This window comes from Panulirus ornatus, chromosome 55 (genome assembly GCF_036320965.1).
Source record: "Panulirus ornatus isolate Po-2019 chromosome 55, ASM3632096v1, whole genome shotgun sequence".
Taxonomy (NCBI): domain Eukaryota; kingdom Metazoa; phylum Arthropoda; class Malacostraca; order Decapoda; family Palinuridae; genus Panulirus; species Panulirus ornatus.
In genome coordinates, this window is record NC_092278.1 from 17,105,718 (window position 1) to 17,130,167 (window position 24,450).

Genomic DNA, 24,450 nt, shown 5'->3' on the forward strand with positions numbered 1-24,450 from the left:
AACAATACGAAATATAATAACATTTTAGCGCCACGTGTAAAAGTTGATACAAAACCTAAAATTAAATCGTACATTCCCGCTCCACAAAGCTGTTTCAGCATCGCGAAAAATATATAACATATAATGGTCTCCTTAGGCAATCTATCTATCTATCTACCTATACACACACACACACATATATATATATATATATATATATATATATATATATATATATATATATATATATATATATAGATAGATAGATAGATAGATAGATAGATAGACAGATAGATAGATAGATAGACAGATAGATAGATAGATAGATAGATAGATAGACAGATAGATAGATAGACATATACCTTTCTGTCCTTCAACTAATTTCCTTCGTTAGTAAAAACAATTTCTCTTCCCGTGTCGTTGCCTTGAGTGCGCTGCCCGGCAGGTCCTTGGGGGCGGGTCGCTCTCCCGCCAGCATGCAACATCAAAGCGCCCACCCGATGACGCCTTCAGAGGCCCTCCCCGGCGCCATCTTAGTTTCTGCATGGCTTTATCTTTCACCGCTGCGTCTGCAAGCCTCCAGAACTTACACACTCACGCACGCACCACATCATCTACCCGACGAGCGTTCATTACCAGTTCACGAAACGAACTAGAGCATTTAGACTGTCTCACCACGAGTCAAAAAATAAAAAAAAGGGGGGGTGTGAGGCAATAGTTGAACCAGAGAAAACGGGAGACAGCTTCCCATGCTTAATATTTCGCCGGGTGTATTTCCAGGCCCGGGCCTGCCAGTCAGGCTCCTCGGAGGCAGCGCACTGCTGTGCGTGACATTAAAAGGTAATAACCCGTAGGCCCGGCCTTTTGAACCCGCAACACAGCGGCTAACTTGCTAAAACAATTACTCCTAAGTTTTTTACGCCCCGGGAATTAAATAAACGGCATGAAAGTCAACTGAAAAATTCTGCATTAGAAAGAGAACTTTTTGATGCCCGGCAAGGGCGGAGTGGAGGGGTGCGTGCGTGTCGCGTATTCGTATGTAAGGGGGAAGAAGTAAAGGTGCCGGCGATGAGGGAATGTTGTTCGTGTGGAGGTGGAGAAGGGGACTTTACGTTCGTGAGTATAGATAGGGAGAGAGAGGGGTCTCTAGTAAGGGTGTATGGCGAACAGATGGGTCGTGGGTGTTATTAAATGGCGTCCTAGCTTCGTCTCTTCGATGTATATCAACTGACTGTTATATTTCTCTCTTGTGTCTCCCCTGATGATGTGATCATTACACGAAAGTGCACTTGGGAACTTTTCGTGTTTCATTTTCCCCGTGGATTCATAGGAATATCTTGATCACGCGCAAAAATTGTGATCGCACCACGGCATTCACGCCCATGGCCCGCCCACACGACCAACCTACACTCGCTCGTCAACCCTTGCCTTCCCACACGACCAACCTACACTCGCTCGTTAACCCCTTGCCTTCCCACACGACCAACCTACACTCGTTCGGCTCGTTAACCCTTGCCCTCCCACAGGATCAACCAGCACTCACTTGGCAATTCACGCCCACCAGCTCTGTCATGCCTCCGCTGCCTCCAAAGAATTACAATGACATGAATAAATGTCAAACTGGGAAAAGGTCAGGAAAAGAATAAAAGTCGAACTAATAAAAGAAATATAAATATTCAAAGCGTCAAACTAATAAAAACAGGTACATCCATCTACTCACACTGACACACAGTCGGTAAGAATTTATCGCCATTATCATATATATATATATATATATATATATATATATATATATATATATATATATATCAAAGAACTGCATTAAAATAAGGAGAATTTGCTCCTTTATATTTCAAGGAGAACTTAACACTCCTTACATCACAAGTACATAGAGTCTATGGATTACGTGACAGGTCCAGCCCCAGTTGGCTGAGTGAGATAATGTGCAAATGAATCCGCGATGTGGGAGGAGAGGTTACTGCCGGCGTCCAAATGTAATTCAGGTGTGAATAATACGCGCCACTCAACCTTTTATTTCATGGAGAGACACTCTTCCCCGGTGGACGAGAAAATATTCCACATTTGAAATGAGAGATTCTACAATCATGTATACATGTATCTTTACACAGATGGATGGGAATAATAACGCTTGATAAAAGAGGAGGGAGAGGTTGGGGGTGTGGGAGGGCGAGAGGTAAGGACACGAGTTGGGGTAAGGGGTGAGTGTGTGGAGAGATGACGTTGGCGTCCCCTGGGGTGTGTGTGTGGAGTGTGGGCGCCCCTTAGCCAGCTAGGGAGTGGGTGGGTGTTAGCAGGGGGCGTGGGCGACCCCTGGCCAGCCTTGAGGGGGTAAGGGGGCGTGGGAGACATCTGGCCAGCCTGAGAAGTAGAGGTGAGGGAGCGTGGGCGACCCTTGGTCAGCCTGGCACAATGGTCGGGCCTCTGGTCCACATTAATAGCCACATCTCGTGCCGCCAACCTGTATAGAGCCGCCACCATCACGCCACCAAGACGCGCCATCCATCAAGCCTCCAACCACCACACTGAGCTATCAACACCACCACCGATCATGTGGCCGACCACGACTCTAACCAAGGCATCAACCGACTACTTCGACACCCTACTGTCAATGAACCAGACACTGCCGACAGCCGCGCCACAAACCATTACAGTAACTACGTCACTACCGTCATGCAGCAAACCACGCCACTAACAAAACACATTACTCATTCCCACGAACAAACCCGCTTAAAAAAGACGGCCGAGATCTATATCCTGAGCCAAAGTTTGATCAACCACACCGACTCCACATCTACTGGGGGTCTTCACGCACTCCAGCACGGAATACAGCTCACATATCTGGGGAGTCTCCCCTCTTGCACCTATCGTTTTAGCCAAAATGGAATTAAAAGTCTTAGGTCTTGTCAACTCTCTTCAACCATCCCTTTCCATTCGTCGTGATGTTATTTCCCTCCTTCTGTTATACGGGTATTATTTCGGTCACTGTTTTCCTAGGTTCTCTTACGTCTATCTCGAAACCCGGAGACCTGGACCTGCAGCGTGTATGACTGCAACTTCACAGAGGACAGAGCAGCAACACGGGGGACATGACGGTATGAGACCTCCTTCTTTCCTTGCTCGTGGAAACTTCCTCCTCTCGTCTTTTCCTCTGTCCGCAACCGTTCCACTCTCACCTACACAACATCCTTAAACTCACCACTAGCGACGATCACATCACGATCCATGCCATCAGCCCCACAAAGGACACCACCAAACACAACTACAGGAGAAGAGCAGGCACTACCCACACAACCACCGTCACCAACCTCACACAGGTATAATCCCCCGAGACACCAGACGCCTCCCTCTGACCCCCTTCTAGCGACGCAGGTTAAGCGAGGCACACCTTCCTGTGTGTGTGTGTATCATAGCGAATATAGACAAGACTGATGAAGTCAACCAAAGAGCTGTCCGCCGCCATACTCTCATGGGAGGAGAATATCGCCAGGGTGTTGCTCCCGCGAAGGATGAGGCACAGGGAATATGGATAGGCAAAGGGAGGAGAGGTGGAGGAAATTAATAAGAGGAGAGGGTCGGCGAAGGAGGAAAGATAAAGAAGATATAAGAAACTGGGATAAAAGGAAAGAAAAAAAAAATGCCCGTAATGAGAAATTCTTCAGGGAACTAGAGGTGAGTGGGAGGGTATGATGGCCTAGCTTCAGACCTGACCTTAGTAATGGTCGTACCATCGTGCTCAAGGGTCGTACCGTCGTGCGTAAAGGTCGTCCCGTTGTGCTCAGTGAGGCTAAGAGACACGTGCAACTTTACAATGCCTTCTCTTACCTGAAACACAACAATGCTAAATGTACAATACCTCAGATGTTTCCCTAAGATAACACCGGTGTCGCAACTACACGTTACACCCCTCCTATATACAGCCGACACCTGATAATGCACCGCACCTCTCACACACATTAGACACCTGACACTGTCTGTGCCGTCCCTCTCGATTAACATCCGACACCTGACACTGTCTGTGCCGTCCCTCCCGCTTAACATCCGACACCTGACACTGTGCAGCAAACGTCCAGGATCTTACGTTAATTAAAAACAGCAATAATGACGAAGAGTCAATCAGGCAGGAGACAGAAGAGGTCATAATCCCCAGCCGACGGAGGAGAAGGAGGTGAAATCATATAGCCCTCGACGATCACCCACGTGATTGCTTCTGGCAGGGCAGGGGCCGGAGCCCAGCGCCGGCCTGCCACATCCACGACCGGTGAACGAACGCGTAAAAATCCCATGGAGGAGGATGACGCATACAGACAAACACCGGGTTGCTACCTGCATGGTCGAGGACGACACAGAGGCGTCACGGGAATGGTAGGCATCGTACGGAAGGGTGGCGTCATGGGATATGGACTACGTGTAAGACAGACGGCGGCGGTTATGGTCATCGGTCCATACCAAGTGGAGGGAGATTATGACCCGCGGACACCCTCAATCAGTGGATGCCACATGGGATAACCTGGGAGGGGATGCGTACGTCTTGCTGGACGGGGGGCGAGACACTCCTGGCGATGATAATGACCACGACGGTGGGACAGGGTCGACGCCGTCCCGATGAGTTACGATAACAACAATGGCTTGAGGAGGCGTTCGAGGGGGAGGCAGTAGCATCGGGCAGTAACGATTCATCATTCGATGACGAACGCGCCTGACTCGTCCAAAGCGACGTCAGGATCGGAGCTGTGAACAATGAACGCCAGATGGACATATGGGCAATGGTGATAATATACTGGAGGAGGAGGAGGAGCAGCAGCAGCAGCAAGACCCCAAGACTCCCCTCCTCCCCTCATACTACCACCCCTTGTCCGGGTACTGTCCACAAGATGGAGCAGAAACCTCTCATCACGGCGGAGGCGTTGTATCCGGGACACCAACGTTAATACCTTCCTTTCTGACCGCTGGAGGCGACACTATTTCCTTCTAACAAGCCTTAAACACAGACTGGTCTTGTAATGATTCTCAGGACTCTGGATGATGTTACTTCCAAGATTCTTTCTTCGAAAAAGTCCCAGAGGAAAGTGGATGGGGAGGCCGCAGTACCAGGCGTAGTGGTGATTAAGGCAGCGTAAAGGTAAGGGACGGGTCCGCCATACAATATCCAACTTTACATACTTTAGGGCTGAGGTTCAGGGAGAAGGAGGCAGGGAGGATACAGGAAGGGGGAAGTTAGGGGTTGCCGAGGCAATACGAGTGTCCAGGGAGTTATGGAAGCAGGACGGACCGGCCAAAGAAACCTGGCAGGGCACTTTGGTGCACAACCCCTTTCACCACGTCGCTCAGGTGGGGGGGGGAATCGATAAATCTTAATATCCTTTTTAATTACCTTTCCATCCAGTCTAATTATTACACCCTCCTTCCCTTCCCCATCCCTAGCCAGTCTGTGCCAGCACCTCGTTACATGTGCGCTAACTTCCCGGGCCCCGCCTGTCATCCATCACGGAACATACGCTATCGGGAGCTGAGGGTGGGAGGAGGAAGAGGAGGAATGGATGGGACCACTCCTCCTCGCCCGGCGCTCGCCATTACGTCCAGGTAATTACATGAGCCTTGCACACCTGTAGGACTCCCGCGGCAGTAATGAAGCGAGGCAGGTACACGGCGGGAGATCCCTGCATAACACCAATATCGTCTTGCGCCGTAATTAGAGATAAAAAGAAAAATTACATATCGGAGAGGGGGAAAACATCCTAGGGATATATCAGCGCCTCTAACGGCAGCTCCCCCGTCGCTTTAATGACGCCGGATACAGACCTGGTTTTGTCGGACGCAGGCAAGAACAGAAGTGGACGAGCGACGTGGGAACAGCCAAGAGAGTAGACCGAGTTAGAGGGAAAGGTGAACAACTGCGCATGGACGCAGAGGGACAAGCGTAAACACACAAGAGGAATACACGCATCTCGCTCCTCCCCACCTGTCCTATCGTGCAGGGGGGGAGTGGCTGGAAATTAAGCGTGATCGAGTATGGCCAAACCTGGCCGCCAGGATGCTGCAGGAAATGAACAAATATTGACCACATGGCAGCCAATAATGTGGTGATTAGTTCTGCTCATCGATGGAAATAGGAATTACGAGTCCAAAGTGAAAGGTGTTTTGTGTGCGTCGAAATCTCTCTCTCTCTCTCGTAGATACCTTGAAGATAAAAGCTTCTGCGACCTGGTAAAATTCCTGTGACCTGGTGCACCTCTCTGTGACTCGGGTAAACCTCATGTGGCCTGTTAAACCTCTCCCCGTGACCTGATAAATACACAAATAACCTTACTATACGTCGGGGGGGGGGGGGGGGGGGAAGAGAGAGAGAGAGAGCGAAACACGTTATAGCGTTCCACAACAGCCAAGATAAACAGCACCTCACGTCCTCTTAAACTGCCTATGTTTGACTGTCTGTTCGGCTTTGTCTCTGCCCGTCTTCATATTTTCACGGGCCCTTATGCAAATGTGTGTGTGTGTGTGTGTGTGTGTGTGTGTGTGTGTGTGTGTGTGTGTGTGAGTGAGGGAAGTGACAGTATGCGATGTGGATGAGACGGGTGTGAGTGTAGCGCCTGTATGAGAAGCAGCCTCTCCTCCTGCTTCTCTTCTACGACCATTCAGTCTGCATCCTCTTCCTCCTCCACCTCTCCCTCCTACATCTACAGAGCCACGATTCTCATCTCTTAACATCTACCTACCACCCTTCTCCTCCAAAATCTACCGACCAACCTCTCCCTCCTCCTCCTCCTCCTTCCTCTCCTCTTCCAATATTTACCGAGCACCCTGCTCCTCCAAAATCTACAGAGCACTCTCTTCCTGCTCCCAAAAAGCCATCTCCCTACTCCTTCTCCAACATCTACTCGCCACCCTTCTTCGGCATCTAACCACGCGCCCTACTTCGCCTCCCCAACACCTACCCGGCACCCTCCTTCTGCAGCGTCTTGAGCCTCGGGATCAGGAGGCAGCGGAGGAATCAATGGGAGGGAATGGTTCCTGTGTGTGTGTCACCGGAGTGGATAAGTGAAGAGCTACGTACAGTCATGATCTGAAGAGGTCCCAGGCCAAGAGGGGGCGCCCGCAGGGGGAGGTCAGGTACAGAGCCACAGTGGTAGAGAGAGAGAGAGAGAGAGAGAGAGAGAGAGAGAGAGAGAGAGAGAGAGAGAGAGAGAGAGAGAGAGAGAGAGAGAGAGAGAAGGGAAGGGGGGGGGAGAATATATCCACGTTGAAACGAAATAGCCACAGATGTTATAGAAGGGGCGGGGTTATGGGATACGAGACGTTCCAAAAGGGGAATGGCCATGGAAGAAAAGACTTTTCAAAAGGACAGGGCCATGAGAGAATGGAGGTCGTAATGGAAGGGGGGTAAAAAGATGATACAGAAGGGGAAAGAGAGAAATGGGATGACACAGGAAGGGGGAAAGCCATATGGAAAAGTCAGGAACGAGAACCAAAGGGAAAGGAAAGTCAAGAGAGGGGGAGGAAAGGTCACAGAGGCAAGAGCGATAAGGGAAAGTCAACGAGGTATGAAAGCCATGGGGGGAGGGGACACCACAGAGGGGGAAAGCAATGGTAAAGTGAATGTCAGAGAGAGAGAGAGAGAGAGAGAGAGAGAGAGAGAGAGAGAGAGAGAGAGAGAGAGAGAGAGAGAGAGAGAGAGAAGCCTTACCAGTTCTTTTCTTGGTAGGTGGGGAGGGTTTGATATATATATATATATATATATATATATATATATATATATATATATATATATATATATATATATATATATATATATATATATAATGATTAATCGCGTGTGTGAGACGAACATTATGCTCTCGCGCTGTTTACGCGCGTCTCCAACCTACATAAATCCCATCACAACCTACGTACAACCCTGTATACTTATGTACACATCCCTGTACAACCTACGTACAACCCTGCACAGCCTACGTACACAACCCTGTACAACCAGGGCCGTGCCAGGGATCCCACGATGCCAACACACGCTCGAAGTGTCGCCCCTTTGTTCAACCGAGGCATCGTCTACACAGCGCTGTCGACGACCTGCCTGGCTCGCTCGCTATCATTTCATCAAGCAGGATCAGCGGTGATGCTTTTCACCAGAGTGTGATCCAAGACCTAGGAAAATGAATTACGAGCACACGGGTCTTATATGTATAACAGCAGAGTGTTCACATGAAAAAAAAAATATGTAATGGATTATGTTAATGAGCAATGTTATACACAGTGCCTTCACAGAGTTATACCGCTGCAGACGGCACATTAACAGACAATGACCGACTAAGTAATGTTGAGCCAACAGCAGTAGGTTCCCCCAAGAGAGCTTCACACCCTACATGACGTACACAAAAGCGCGGCAAGAGGGGACAAAGGATGGAATGGAGAGCCGTTCGTTCAGCTCAGGCTTTTGTCTTGATCTTCGAAATTACACCCGAGTGAGTGCCTCAGCCCTGGCACATCCATACCACTCTATCGGCCCTCCACATACACAACCACACACTCTCCCAGCCTTCCACATACACAACTACACACTCTATACCAGCCTTCCACATACACAACCACACACTCTACCAGCCTTCCATATACACAACCACACACTCTACCAGCCTTCCACATACACAACCACACACTCTACCAGCCTTCCAAATACACGACCACACATTCACACACTCAACTAGACCTCCATATACACAACCACACATCCATACACTCTACCTCCCCTCCATAGACTTACAACCTTAAGCTCTACCTCTACCCATAGACATACTACCACACAACCATACGCTTTACCTCACACATACACACACACACATACACACGCAACCGCATTCCTCATGGCAGTTCATGGCTGTATACCAGAAACATACCTGATCACAGAATAATCTTTACTGGCTTCCGATCCCTCACAATTCATTTATGACTCTATCACAAAGGTAAAAAGTCTTTTCATAACTGTAATGCCTGCCTTTGTGATGGCCGGCAGGGGCTTTAATATCCTGTGGCATCAGGTGAGAGGGGCAGCTTAGCAGAGCAGACAGGCGAGGCCAGCCTAGGGTGTAAGCTTAGCTCGATAACTAGTAGGGCAGGCAAGCCCGGCGCCTAACATAGCAACTGGCGAGGTTAGTCTAACACCCAAGCCTAGCCACTGGTGATATATCCATCCAACTGTATGAGGAGAGACCTACACTCTTCTTACGATGTATGGGGATGGGCACTCTACTGTTCTGAGAGAGGACGAGGATAGCCCTCTAAATTCCTCATGGACATCCCTCCACTTCCCTCGAAGTGGACAGGAGCAATAACCTCCCACTAGCCCCTCACTGGACATGGGGACAGCCCCACTATCCTCTCGAATGGATAGGAGATAATCCCCTAACTATCCTCAGGAATCCAACGTACCATTTTGTACATCGTGACCTGGACTAAACGGGTGAGCCTCTGATCCTGACGGTCTTGCGACCCAACAAAGACCGAAAATGATGGCTGAGAAAAACCATTTTTTTTCCTTTAGCCCTCCTTTTCCCCTACAATGAAACCTTGCTTAAGGCCCTGACTTCCCCGAGCCACGGCCCGTGGATAACAAAAGACAAGACCAGCGGCTTCACGGAGGTCCACAAGAAGAGAAAAAGAAAACGATATCTGAACTTTAGTTTCTTTTCAGCTAATTGTCCCCACCCGCATCTGTACTCGGAAGCGTCAGGAACTGACGAACAATGGCTTCGTTTGCTCACACTCGAGTCTTCAGCTGTTACATTTAGTGTACGGGAAAAAAAAAAGAACCATGTTTTTCGGAATTTTTCAAGAAAAAAAAAAATCAAGTGGACGGTAACGAATACAGTCCATCACAGGAAGAGCAAGGATATAGTAACAAGGCCTCCACCTCCTGCACCAGTAGAGACTTTACCATCATCCCAGCCGCCTCAGGGGAACACTGGCAAGAGGGTGTGTGTGTGTGACAAACTAATGTTACAAACAAAAGCAAAAAGTAGAACAATTAAAAGAGGAAACTGATAAATAACTTAAAGGAATCGATGTTTGCAATGTGGTGTATTATGCACCATGACACCTTTGGGTACGGCGGTGCGACCCCTCACCACACATGGACACGATGGTTTGGCCTTTGTCCTGAACTTTTAAGGGTCAGGTCAGAGGTCATGCCACGACAGCCAAGGGTAGTACCGGTGAGCTCGAAGGGGGTCATAAATACTCCATTTTTCCAAAAATATAATTTCTTCTCTCCTCAGGCTGCTTCCCAAGGGCCAACTGCACCTCTCCCAGAGTGTACATTGTGTTCGATCGGTTCAACAATTCTGTAGTTCTATTTTCTCTTCCCAAACTTCTCGTGGAAAACTACATCTTTCCAAGATGGTTACCCAAGTGGCTAACCAGACGGCAATTATCTAGGAATATCATCTAATTCATGTCAGGGCGAACCTTCTAAATCTTGACCTCCGCTCGAGTTATAACTCAGAGATTAAATAATCTCAGAAAATTCAACTGTTTACGTTGGAGCCCACCCCTCCATCTAAAGCTACACCTCCACTCGAGTTATAGCTCGGCGATCAAAAGGGTACCTAAACTATGGCAAAACGTGGTGAAGGGCAATGTTCCAGTTACCCTGTAGTATGGGTGTCAGTGAACAAGCCAGCACTGCTGCGCTCCCCTACCATAGGTGTGGCTGGCTAACCCGACGTCTGTATGTTTATCACAGTGATGTATCGTCCCGGGTCACAAAATGTCAACGCCTGGCCGACCATCACTGGGTTTATGAGAATTTGTTAAAATGAAATGTATCGCGCAACTGGATGACAATAATAAAAGCTGGGGAGAAGAGAGTGAACAATAGCTCAAGCTACCCCCACTATGTTGGCGACTCGGTCTATTAAGTTACAAAAATCTTTACTCGCTATCAAAGTCTGACTAAGACATCTGGCGTTACCCTTACCCGCATCATCACCAGTCCAGCCCAAAGTTACGTTCCCTCAACCCTTACAAAAACACTAACTGGCTCAGCACTTACCTCTCCACCTTACTTACCTACCAAGATGCTATCATCTTGGCCTCCTGACGTCCTTTAATCTTCCACATAAATACTAACAGCACAAATACTTTCTCCCTCACCGCGAATATTAACCACTGGACTGCCAAAACAATCAGGTGAATCAAAGCACATGTTACCAGAATCCTCCATCTCCAAAGTGCCCTTCACGACCTTCCTCCGGCGTTACGCGAAGGCGTAACGCGATGCGGCGGAGGCGTCGGTACATTACCGAGCGTGTATTAAAAGGAATGGCTGTGGGCTGTACTCACCTCCTTGTCTGGGTCTTTGAGAGAGATCTCGACCCGGTAGGAGAGCTCGTCCTCCCGGCTCACCCGAACCCCCGTCACTTGCTCGATCTCGCACAGAGCTTCAGGCTGCAACGCAGAACACATCCACCGTTAGTCAGGCAAATAATAATAATAATAATAATAATAATAATAATAATAATAATAATAATAATAATAATAATAGTTATACTAATTATATCAGCTGCAGTAAAAGTAATATCATTAATGTAGTAGTAGTAATAGTAATAGTAGTAAGCAGTAGTAGCAGCAATATGTAGTAGTAGCAGTAGTAGTAGTAGTAGTAGTAGTAATAGTAGTAACAGTAGTAGTAGTGAGGAAGATGAATAAATACCACAGCATTGTACACAAGTCTCTCTCTCTCTTATTAAACTTCTCCACTTCCTTTCCTCGTCCTTTCCTCCGCTCACCACTTCCTAATATGCTGCAAAAAATATTTACTTCGAAACCCAGCAACTTGCCTCTCCAGCTCTAGTATAACTTACATTGAGTGTTCAGGCCTATTTTCCAACAGTAAAATTCTTCAGTTTAAAGGGTATTCTAATTCTATTAAATGAATCATATGGCCTCACCTAAAAGTAAATTAGAATAGGGTGTCAACTGAAATTTGAAAATTTCATTGTACTGTACGCCATTTCACAAGATCATGCCGAAATCATAAAGATATCGAACAAGCTCTTATTAGAATGCGCCAAACAAAGAAGTTCACAATTCTGAGAAGAAATCACCATCATAATGAATCCTTAAGTGAAAATCACCAAATTAGAAGGCTCTCAATGTACGCATCAATCTAGGAGGAACTAATGGAAATAGAGCATGTCACCCCAAAATACAGCATAAGTCACCCCATCGCCTCGGGGTGAGATGCGCCGTTTTCTCTGAATCGGCGACCTGTTTATTCTGGTTCTTTGTAAAACATTCCATAGGGAACTATACTAAATACACATATAACAAATGAACCGTTCTTTTCAGGCTTGTACAATATGTCATCATACTTCAGGATTGTACGGTCACTCCAGGGAGATGATCTGGTAACCTATTACAGAATAAAATTCTTATTAACGTGACAGATATAAGAACAAGGACACACATATGGATGCGGTAATACTTTAAATTTACCATGAGAATTGTACAAGTGTCTTAATAGATATCAGAGTTTCGTTATGATGGCCTGAACTAACTCTTATGGGTTAAGTCAAACGCCTCGCTATGATAACCAAGCGTCTTATCGTCGCCCTAATGAGGTATAATAATAAGACTAAATTTACAATCTCCTTTCCATTTCAGGTACGCGTTACACAGTGTACAGCCGACTCCCCATCCAACATATACTGTCTGTATTTCCTAGACCTCATCTCTTTTCCGTACTGCCTCCCAGGTTCCGTGTGTGTGTGTGTGTCTCCATTACCACCCCCTTCCTCTCTCCCTCTCCTTGGTATTGCCTCCCTCTCACCCACCGCCACACTCCCTCTTACTCCCTATATTACCTCTATTGTCTTGCCTCTCCCTCCCTCTCCCTGTATCGCCTTCCCCTCGCAGTATATAACCAGAAGGCATTATGACCATGTGTGTGTGTGTGTGTGTGTGTGTGTGTGTGTGTGTGTGTGTGTGTATGAATGTCAATAAGAGAAGACGGCCGAATATACAAAGACCAGACAAGGTCATGAGACAACATGAGGAAAAAAAAGTTTAAATAAAAATAAGATCGCCCGAGACTAATACATTGTAGGAAATCATAAGAATGAGGAAGAAAACGGTCGATGGTGGAGTAGTGATGGAGGCTGGGTAAGACAGGCTGGTTACAAGAACCAAGCGGAGATTACGAGTGTGAATATGGAGGAAATTGAAGCACTTAAGAACCGACCAGGGAAGACGTCGAAGGGGGGAGGGAGGAGAGAGAGAGAGAGAGAGAGAGAGAGAGAGAGAGAGAGAGAGAGAGAGAGAGAGAGAGAGAGAGAGAGGAGGATTAATGGAGTGTATATAGTGGCAGTAGACATCCACGGGAAATTGAAAGCTGATGATAAACTCATATCAGGAAGTGGAGTTACTTTTCTAACTGAAGGACACCTCGGCAGGATATATATATATATATATATATATATATATATATATATATATATATATATATATATATATATATATATACACGACCGTCAACCAATCTCAATTTCTCGGAAGTTTTATCAAGAGAAATTCGAAGTTCGGTCGACACAATGCGCTTCATACTATTCCTCTTTAACGCCAGAAAGATAAAAGAGGACAAAATCGTTTTCATAAGTATCATACGACAGAGCGGCACGCAAACAAAGAAAAGCCCCAGGGATCAAAGACGTTGGAGAATTTGACAGCAGCTCGGTGAAAGAAAACGTGCGCTCAAAGAAAACGTTCCCATCCTTCCATGGGAGCCTACATTATGGTCCATATTCGTAGGTCTCAAGAAAGTTTATCAAATATCAATAATGTTGGATACTAGGGGACACATAATCAACTATATAAAAGCAAGTGAATCCTTCTGTCACATGTGCGGACCCAAGTTCAACGATTAAAAGCAGATTTCAATTCTCTTCAGTGGGACGTTACATCTCAACACAGCCTTTCATGTTATAACATTCGCTCCGCAATACACTGATACAGCGTAATCAATACATGTGAGATACAATGGCAGGTTGCAGGCCAAAGGATCTGTTTACCATGTAAAGACATGAGTAAAGGGCGACTTGATCAGAACCTTGTAAGTAATTCAATCAGTCTGATGACAACAATGAAAACTTTTTCGAAAGGAGAGAATAGCGTGAGGCCAGGATATACAAATGATGTATGAAATTTGTTTGAAAAAGATGTACAAAATTACCTTTACAGTGTAACTGTTGATGAACGGAACAAGTTGAATTATGAAATAGCACATGTGAACAATATACATATGTTCAAAAAGTTGTATGATAGTAGAGAATATACAAGAGAAGGGGTCTGACGAGTGAAGAAGTCTCTACCAGAAATATAATGACAGGGAATCACCAACACAAAAATAATCATATATATATATATATATATATATATATATATATATATATATATATATATATATATCATACAAACCTCCAACAGCCAGGATCCAACCCGGGACCCCCATGCAACAAGTGGGAGCGCTACCGCTGCTGGAAGTTTGTATGTTCTTTATAGGTGCGCGTTCATATGCACTTTGTTCGTATATATATATATATATATATATATATATATATATATATATATATATATATATATATATATATATGTGTGTGTGTGTGTGTGTGTGTGTGTGTGTGTGTGTGTGTGTGTGTGTGTGTGTGTGTGTGTGTGTGTCCTGTAAGAATATATGAAAGAAAACGTCAGATAACAGGGTACACTTAATGGAGAGAATTTTTGAGAAACGAGTCACGCCCCATATCATTTATCCCGGTCACCATGGCAACCGCATTAAATCCGCGCCCGCCACACGATCCACAATCGCCAACAACAAAGACCTGGACTGTAATTAGATGAGTCTGGTAATATCACTCTAAACTAGGATTCTCCATTAAGCGGCCAACAAAATAATTAACGTCACGTCGCAAGTGATTTACGAAGGCACGCCGGAGGGGGCGCCACATTAACAAAGACGTCACAGACGGCGTCACATGAGGACGTCACCATCACACAAACGTATATGCAGTCATATCCGTAAGTCTGTATGACCCTGGTGTTGCCCCGATTCACATACGCTGATGTGGTTTGGAGTGAACTTGGGTCAAAGTTCCCATTCTAAAGTGCTGACCTGGTCCAGATTATTCTTCAACACGTCTCTGTGGCTTACCTTGCTCAGCGCGGGTAGACCTGACCTAATATTCGACAGGGTGGTAATAGTCTATCTTGAGATTGACCTGATTCGGTGTGTTGACAGGAGTGTCATCTGGCCTTAAAGATCTCTACTTAGCTCGGGGGAGCCGACTTAAACATGGACTGGTGTTTATTTCAGTGCATATAAGAACTGACCTGACCTGCATCTGACCTCGTTTGATATTGGTTATAGACAGAAGACCCAATGCCCTGAGAGCGAACTGGGCTGGTCTTGGAGGTGACCTGGGTCATTTTAACCAGGCGCAATAACGTGCAATAACAACTCTAATCTAATTACGATTTCACCTTATGTTACGTTCTATGAGAAAAAAATATATGGAAACTCTCTTGTAATATAAACACCTCAATTTTTCAATAATCTGTGGATAGTGACCAACCGCACACAGTTTATGGCGCCGACGCCAATCCATCTCAAGATACGCACAGAAGCAGTACAGGATCCCAGGCTAGAGTTCTCTATTGTTAAAAATAACAGAACAAAACCTTCCTTCCCAATCTTACTTTCCTCCGTTTTCTTTTGTTTTATCCTCGCTGCGTATCTCTGAGGTGGGACTGAAGTGTACATTCTCCAACAACAAAGACACAACTCACTCGTCCCACAACCAAAGACACAACCCACGCCTCCAAAACCAAGAGACACTAAACCCTAAACAAGACAAAAAAACCCACTCTCTACACCCAAAACACAACTCATTCCCCCCAAAACCAGCACAAAACCACCCACACCCCCCTACAACCAGCACACAACCCCACACAAACAACAGCGCGAGAGGGGCAGGCATGTCGTAACTTCTCACAGCCAGACGAGGCAGAAATTAAGGTTCATTGTCGCCGTGATCAGGCACGCCACTTTTTAACACTTTGACCGCTTTCGAACTCTTTTTTTTTATTGCGGGGAGAGGAAGGGGGGGAAAAAGTTTGCGAGCTTCTAAACTTTCATTCAAAACTTATTTTCTCCTACTAGAGGCCCGACGGCTGTGGAAAAAAAAAGGAGAGGAACAGTGCACAAGACATTGTTATAGCACTATTCACTGTACACCGTCGCGATGAATGTGAAATTTTACTCAATTTACAAACCGTATTAAATGTAATATTTGCGCGATAGACCCATCAGTCTCGAGCATCAGTCATTAGCGTTTTCTTTAAGCAAAATTAGAGAATGGATGTCGCCGCAATGAAATCTTTAAGGGTACACCACCCTAAATCCTTGAATTTACATCTCAAATGTTAAAACCGAGAACGGAATATATAGCAGCTTATCTTACAGGCCCAATGTGTAAAATAAAAAAAAAACGATACAAATTCGTGTAGGTGTAGAAAACGATAACAAATGACTGCATAAAAGACGAAAAAAATTCTTATCGTAAATGTGTCAACACTTCAATCACCTTGATAAGTAGAATTAGTAATTTACTTAATATACCCAAAGCTACAATTACGGCAAGGAACGGCTATAAAAGTTGCCACTTTCCCTTCCCCTGATCACACCCTTGGTGGAGGGGCTCTACCACATAACGCCTAATGACATGACCTGTTTCTCTCGCCACTCAATTTGCCGCAGCCGTCATAAAGGTGAGGAGGGAGGGAGGCGAGAGAGGGAGGGAGGCGAGAGAGGGAGGGAGTGGAGTTATTGGTGACGACCAGCGGGCGGCTGGGGAGGCTTGGGCTGGCGGCTTGTGGCTGGTGGATGACAATTTTTTTTCTGTTTCTGTTTTGTCATTGGAAGGAGAATGGCCGATGGGTGACAGTGGCAGGTGAGCGACTGATGGATGACGATGTGGTGCGTGGGCGTCTGGTGGGATGACGAAGCGGCAGGTGGGCCACCCACACCCAAAATTAAGGTGCGGAGGGAAAAATCTTCGAAAGACATCGTTCAAAGAAAATGGAGTTACCCCAGAAAGAGTAATGGACGAGGAACAAAAAAAAAAGACAAAAGAGAAGATGAAAAGAACACAGAAGCAGGAGAGAGAGAGAGAGAGAGAGAGAGAGAGAGAGAGAGAGAGAGAGAGAGAGAGAGAGAGAGAGAGAGAGAGAGAGAGAGAGAGAGAGAGAGAATGAATAAATGGAGGAATGTAAAACAGGAGAGGAGAAAGTGAGGAGAAAAGAGGTTGATGGAGAAAATGAAACAACGACAAGAGGGTGGACAGAAGATGACACAAAACAGAAAAAGGGGAAAAAAGATAAATAAAAAAAATGACTGGAAATAATATATCACAAAGCCGAAGAGAAAACTGAACGATAGGGACAGGACGATGACAAGAGACGAGTCCACAAGGGAACTAACGTCCACGGCTGAACTACGCTCGAGACGAAGACGCGGACGGAGCCTTACATGATCTTCCGGGGGTCATGCCTGGAGCCTTGGCTCGACAGACTTCTGAATCCAATGATGTTCAATCGATCCTCATCCTTTTACGTTGGACTTTATCGGAATGGCAGAGCTGTAATACCCAGGCTTCACCGGGCCCAACAACTGTTCCAAATGCCTCTGTGAGAAGGGCATCAAAGGTTTCCCCTCAACTTTCTGCCACTGACACAGAAATGAAGAAGGGACGAAGTTGTATCGCTTACGGGGCTTATAGAGTTTCTCAGAAGACAGCTAGCTTCCTGGCCGTCATTATATCGCCCCCACTTGATGGGTTGGAATTTAAAAGAATTCTGGAGAACAGGAATTACCTGAAGACTCTCCAAGGCCATATATATACACCCCACTGACATACACTAACTTCAGTGGTCAGTACCAGGTGTTCCCAGACTCCGGCTGCAAGTGGGAACACCGTGAGCCAATGGTCCAGCTGAAGGACGGTGTATCATCGTCAGCGGACGCAAGAGAATACAGTATCGTCCAGGAATGGCTCGTCCCACAAAAACGTCTAACTTACCCTGCTGCTTCGTGGTGTACTGCCTAGGCGCAGAAAGAGCTCCATAAAAAAGGGGGTCCTGGGTTTGCATAACTAACCAGCTGCTCAGAAAAAAAAAGTTGAACCAACTTTACACTAACAGAAAAGTCAAACCAGCTTCAGTTGCCATCAAACAGTCTACTTTCTAAAAGTACTACATAAAATGCTGATACGCTAAAAAAAAAAAAAAATAGGCTTATTTACGCAGAAATTCGGAACGTTAACGCTCTAGTGTTTGTTCACTAATTAGTACCTTACGCAGAGGAGTAGGAGTGGACTACCGCTAAATATCTCTAACAAGTGGGAGTTTTGCACTCTAAAGCGTCGTTTTCACTCTAGACAAAGTCCTCTACAATTTACAGAAATTGAAAGATTCCTTCCTCACTCGTGCCTCTCTGATAACAAAACACCCTCAAATCTAGGATACCCGTCTGCTCATCTGTGTTCCGCTCACTCCCGCCATTCTAATAATTCCAATGTCTTCATTTTCTTCCACTCCCAGTGTCGCGTGTGTCACTGTATCTTGCACAACTGACGAGGTAACTACCATTACTTATATCTGTATGCCATCTGTTCTCCTAGGCACAGTAACGTACGTACATGTGGATCTTTTTCCGCGTCGTCTCCTTTCTTCGATGAACCAATTCACACCCACCACCTCCCCAGTCCCTGTCCCTCTCCTCCTGTCGCGACTGCTGAGCACCAGCTGGAGTCCAACACGCCCTCGACAGCCTAGTTACCAAGGGCTTATCCCTCACGACAATTTATAAGGCCCTCCTTCCCTTTCCCACTCCACTAATCTGCCTTAATGTGGCTGCCTCGTGAGAGGGACGAGGGTGTCTGGAGTGAAGGGCCCGATGTGTGCGGGCCTCCCTTCCTCTGGTTAAGGAGGGAAAGGGCCCCGTCGCCGCGTCCTCCTATCTGCATCGCTTTACAGACCTATTTATGCCACGCAGAGAATTTCCTGTTGCCTTGGCGTGGCCTCTGGGGGTCATATTCGTGACAACGGGAGAGAAGCGCAGCTCTGTTTTAAGTCCGACACACACCGATAGTCTTAGCAACAGAGCCGGAGGCGGGAGAGTGATGCGACAGAGTCAGTTGGCTTAAGTTGAAAAGAAATCAGGAAAATGGAGGACTTCTGGATATATATATATATATATATATATATATATATATATATATATATATATATATATATATATATATATATATATATATATATATAATGGGGATTAATCCATTAAGAAGCCGAGTGTGAGTGTGTGAGGAGGTAGGGCCTACGGAATCACCACTCATGGTGGTGGCATCGGCGAGAATGTGCCGAAGAAATTTCCGGTTGGCTTGTGTTCGACTCCCGCCGTTTACAGCGAGGATTCTGACCAACACTAATTCGCCCGAGGTGAGGTTCGTGGGGGAACAGGGAAAGTGACCCTAAATAACCTATTAAGTTTAAACTCAGAAATCTTTATCAGAATTCCTGTTCAACCAAGAACACTGGTGCACTTCAAAGGTGTAGATGTATGACAATAACATCCCGACGGGCATAATCCCCAACACTGGCTGGGTATCCCATGGTACGTGAGAGAGATAGATAGATAGATAGATAGAGAGAGAGAGAGAGAGAGAGAGAGAGAGAGAGAGAGAGAGAGAGAGAGAGAGAGAGAGAGAGAGAGAGAGAGAGAGAGAGAGAGAGAGAGAGAGAGAGAGAGAGAGAGAGGAGGCATTTTTAGACAGGAAACTGAAATGATGCATGGAGGCAACTGGGGCAGAAGAGGTGGAGGTTATTGTACAAAAGGGTAACACATCAGTCTCCTCCCGTGCGATACGCTGCGGTTCCCTCGCCACATGTAGAGTTAATCATTAAGTGAGAGAACCTTACACTGGGGTAGGGAACCAGTCTTACAAAACATGGTAGACAGCACAGTCACTAACCAAGGCGCCATAACCACATAAGTGTATGACACGATCTATCCACACTTATTCTAGGCTCTTACATTAATCTCCCATACTAAAACATCACTTATTTCCACCAAAGTCCCCCCCTCAGCGAATACCCGTTTTCCTCCGAAATCGGCATCACCGTGACGACGCCACTGGCCCATCGCATGGCTCGGCCCGAGCTCCTTGACACAACTTCTACCCTAAGAAGAGCCAGATCTGAGAGCCACCGTCGGGAATTCAACGAATTATGATCATAACACGCGTTAGTTCTCCACTAAATTTCTATGAACGAGAAGAACGTCCATGTAGCTTCGACAGCGCAGGGTCTGGGGTGGTGGTGCTTGCGACAATGTCGAACGTAGGTGCGACAGTTTGGGGCGTGGCTGCACTCATCCCTTTTGACGTGGTTATGAAGCCGCTTTGTTATTCCCTAGGGCAAGGGCAGTCTGTCCCTTTACCCCTGACATCTTTCATTTACTCTCGTTAGTAAAAGTAACAATTAAGAGGCCAATGTGCTCTTCTTTTTAGTGCCAATGCAGCAGGCTAGTAGACGAGAAGGAGCAGAGCTGCATCCATCTTCCAATCTTCGAATACGCTTCTTCCATAACAGAAAACAAGAGAACCAGACACACTCAAGTTCCCTGGGACTTGCTACCTAATGTAACAAGTCCCCTAATGTAAATGTTGCTATTATAGAGTATAGGGAGTTAATGTTCTCCGCTAATGCAACGCTCCTATTAGCGTTGGTCTAGGCCTCGTTAGCCGATGTACTTACTAAGGGAATGAGTGTGTGGGAGGTCATGCGTCCGGACGTGTGGCTAAGTGAGGGTTAGGTTGTGTTGATGGAGTGGAGTGTCTGCTGGCAAACAACCATAGTCTCTTCTTCGTAGGTTCTATAACATCATGCTCTCTAACGACAAAATCACCCCAGATTTCTAGATTCTTTTGACCCCGCTATCAGTGTCTAGTTCATTGTTCGCTCTAGGGTCATCCTGCCCTCCTCTTAATCCTCCTTCACTGCCCTGTTCTAGTTCCTGCCTCAATACAGTTTTCTATTTCCTTCACCACTGATGCGCTCATGTATCCAAGAGGTACAGATGTTCTCTTCAAACTCCTACCTCGCTGGCCGAGTCCTCATTCCCAATTTCACTTACTTTGCGACCGTCTCCAATCCATATACTGAGAAATGCAGGATAATATTCCTCCTCCAAATCATCAGTACCTGAGCGTCTGCTGTTGGGCGCTGGGGACACGACCTCTGTCTGTACTACCTAGCTCAGGTGGTGTCACGCCTATCCACCTGCTGTCCTGAGGTAAGTTATGCCATCAAGTGTCTGATTATCCATTTGTTCCTGTACTGAGCCAGGATACCCCAAGCTGAGTTAAGTTTTACAGCGCCAATCTCTTTTCATCATCTTGTCTCCTGCATCCTCAACTGGAATGCCAGGTGTTGGCATCATCCTCACAACGTCACCCTTGCGTCTCATCATCCACAGTCCTGAGCTGTGTTACTTGTGCCGAGCTCATCCCGGCACTAACTAAGTTACCCAGTAATTATTGACCAGGTCAACATTGCCTGTATGATCTATAATCCTCAGCGATGGCCCAGAGGGATCAGTCACTGATCATCTCACTCAACCACCAGCTTACATTTAATCCTCTGGCTATGCAATGGACGTTACTGTGAAGCTGTATATAACATACACAAGTCGTCAATCCTCACATCCAGTGTTACATAAGTAATCAACATCCACATGAATGACATCAAAAAAAAAAAAAGAAGAAAACTTTGCATTTACTGAGGGAAAAAAACATTTCAGCGCCTTTGACGACGCCTTCAACGCCAGTGCCGGGACAACAATGGCCCTCCGCCCACAGACGTCTTCTCTATGACATCTTTTCATCGATGGAGGCACGTCCTCGTCAGCTGCCCCTTTGTACTGCTTTAGTTCTTGGAGACGGAAGCCTCTGCGCCAGGAGTCTCCTGAATCCTGGAAGCCTTCTAGCCAGGTGCCTCAGTGCCAGGAGGTGTCAGTACAAGACGTCCTCAGCGTTGTGAGCTACGAGGTGTCAGTACAAGACGGCCTCAGCATTGTGAGTGTTTCAGCAGTGTGCATCATCGCTACAATGTCTTAACACTTGGGACTTCCTTCTCAAGATCCAAAGTAGTTCAGGTTCCTAAGGTTAAGTTCCAGGTTAAGGTTTTTTATATAATCATACTAAAAGCCAAACTTGAGTTATGAGTCTTACGCCATTCGATTCTGGGAAAGAATCGAACAGACCTTCAAGACAGAAGGCAGACTGACTTAGAGGTGAAAGGTTTATGTATGTGAAATAATTCAGGCACGATCCAAACTAAAGTTGCGTCTAATACTATTCAAATTCTTTAAACTGTGGGAAACAAACAGATATGAGGAGCTGATTGTCTTCAAGCCTCGACCAAGAATATGTCGAAGGTTTAGAATATGATTCCCGACGAAGGCGACGACGACGACGAAGAACAGAGCGATCTCCAAGGGCCTACTGTGCTACGCGGGGCCATACTGGTTACCCAGCAGGTATCGTTTCTCTCACACCAGCCAAACGTCTCTCAGCAGAAGCCATAACAGATATACACACACACATCGCATTCCAGATGATACCGCAGTCTACTCCTAGCTACAGCAGTCGAGCATGGCGTGACTTGGGGCAAAAGAGTAGAAAACCACGAGCACATCAGACTACGACTTAAGGCATGCGTGCAAATGGGAGGGCTTGGGGGAGTGGGGGGGGGGGGTTAGAGGAAGCATAGCGCGTTAAGCTGATTGGATGAAAGCTGTCACTCTCAGGAGGTTTGGGAGGAGGGGGGGTTCAATGTGGCAGCAGCAGTCCTGCGTTATGCTGATTGGATTAAGCTGTCCCAGTTGGAGTCATGGACAGCCGGCCTACTCATCTGCGAGAAGGGCTGGGTATCTGAAGGGGGGGTTTTGGGGGGAAAGGGGAGAGAGAGAGGGGAGGGAAGCACTTCTGAACTACTGGGAGTTGGGGAGGACAAAGCTGGGGACACTTTTCTTTTTTTTTTGCAACTAGTTAGTGCTTTGTAAGTCAAAAAGGGGAGAGAAAAATAGAAATGATAAAAATCACAAATGCATCAAATCTAAGGGATTATAATAGAAAATGGCAACTACTAGTCATGGCACCGAACTACTGGCAAAACGGTTCGTAAAGTGAGAAGCTTTTTGCCAGAACCATAAGTACGGTTAAAAAAAAAGGGGGGGAGCAAAAAAATAATTAAGTATTAATAAAGATGAGATGCACAGGAAACCACGTACCGCTACGGATGTACCGTACAGATGAATGGAGAAGACCTGGTGAACGGAAAGAATTAGTAAGAAACATGGTAACAGACATAACATATGGGAAAGAAGGTGATTGAGGAATAGTACAATAACATACGTTACAGACAAGGAAAAAAAAAAAAGAAAGATACGAAAAGAAAGATTTCTTACATCTAAATGTCTATGAGTGCTGATATAAACGTTCCATTTCCACCATGTCACATTTCGTAACCCTGCAGGGGTAAAAAAGTCTTTTTTTCCGGGTTAGAATCACGTTACTTGAGTTTCACGAGGATTTTTGTACATCTATGGCTCTAGTAACACATTACTCACACCTATGGCTCTCATAAGACCCAATGCTCATATGTGTGGCCCTGACAAGACCCCCTACTCACACCTACTGCCCTGAAAACAAGCACCACTCACACTTTTGGCAAATGCTAGACCCACTACTTACACCTGTGGCCCTGGCAAGACCCGCTGCCCTCACTTGTGGCCCTGACAAGACACACTAATCTCCCTTACCTGTGCCACGCACGTCTGATCATCAACACAGTAACCTTCCTTCTATTCCTCCAGAAGGGGATAAGGTTAGGTTAGCCCTACAGTAATTTTCAATCAGAGATGCAGTCATGTTGAATCTCTGTAAAGCAATTCCCTCTTAGGTAAACACAAACACACACACACACACACACACACACTACAAGACAACACAGTTACTCCCTCCCCCACACTCAACACCCCACGGGATAACACGGCCACGCCCTCCCCTGCAGTCTATGCCTGACGATCTACATACAGTCAGTACACTGAACAATGCCTCATAATAACTTACGACTCAAGTCAGCTTTGTAAGGTTCTCTCCACACCTCACACGACGTGTATGCCAGAGTGTCTTTGCTCGTTTCAGATCATTTCAGTCTAATCATCAACCTGTTTTCTTTTCCTTCGTAGTAACTTGTGACCCGTGGAGAGGACTGGGTCATGAAGAGCACGGGGTGTTCCGTCAGCATCACAGTAACAAGAAGTGCATTTGTAACGAACAATTCATGAAC

The 24,450-nt window shown here is 46.2% G+C and overlaps 1 protein-coding gene across 10 annotated transcripts in view; it reads right to left on the bottom strand.

Moving 5' to 3' along the window:
* The window catches only part of LOC139765482 (uncharacterized), an 843,718-nt gene that overhangs the window by 200,130 nt on the left and 619,138 nt on the right, over positions 1-24,450 (bottom strand). For 9 of the 10 annotated variants that reach the window (XM_071692901.1, XM_071692899.1, XM_071692903.1 and 6 more), the window contains exons 12-13: positions 23,390-23,425; positions 11,329-11,433 (exon numbers count right to left, since the gene is read on the bottom strand). In XM_071692901.1, coding sequence (XP_071549002.1) covers positions 11,329-11,433; positions 23,390-23,425 — 141 coding nt within the window. The remainder of the gene's footprint in view (positions 1-11,328; positions 11,434-23,389; positions 23,426-24,450) is intronic. The other variant, XM_071692900.1, reaches the window with a different exon arrangement.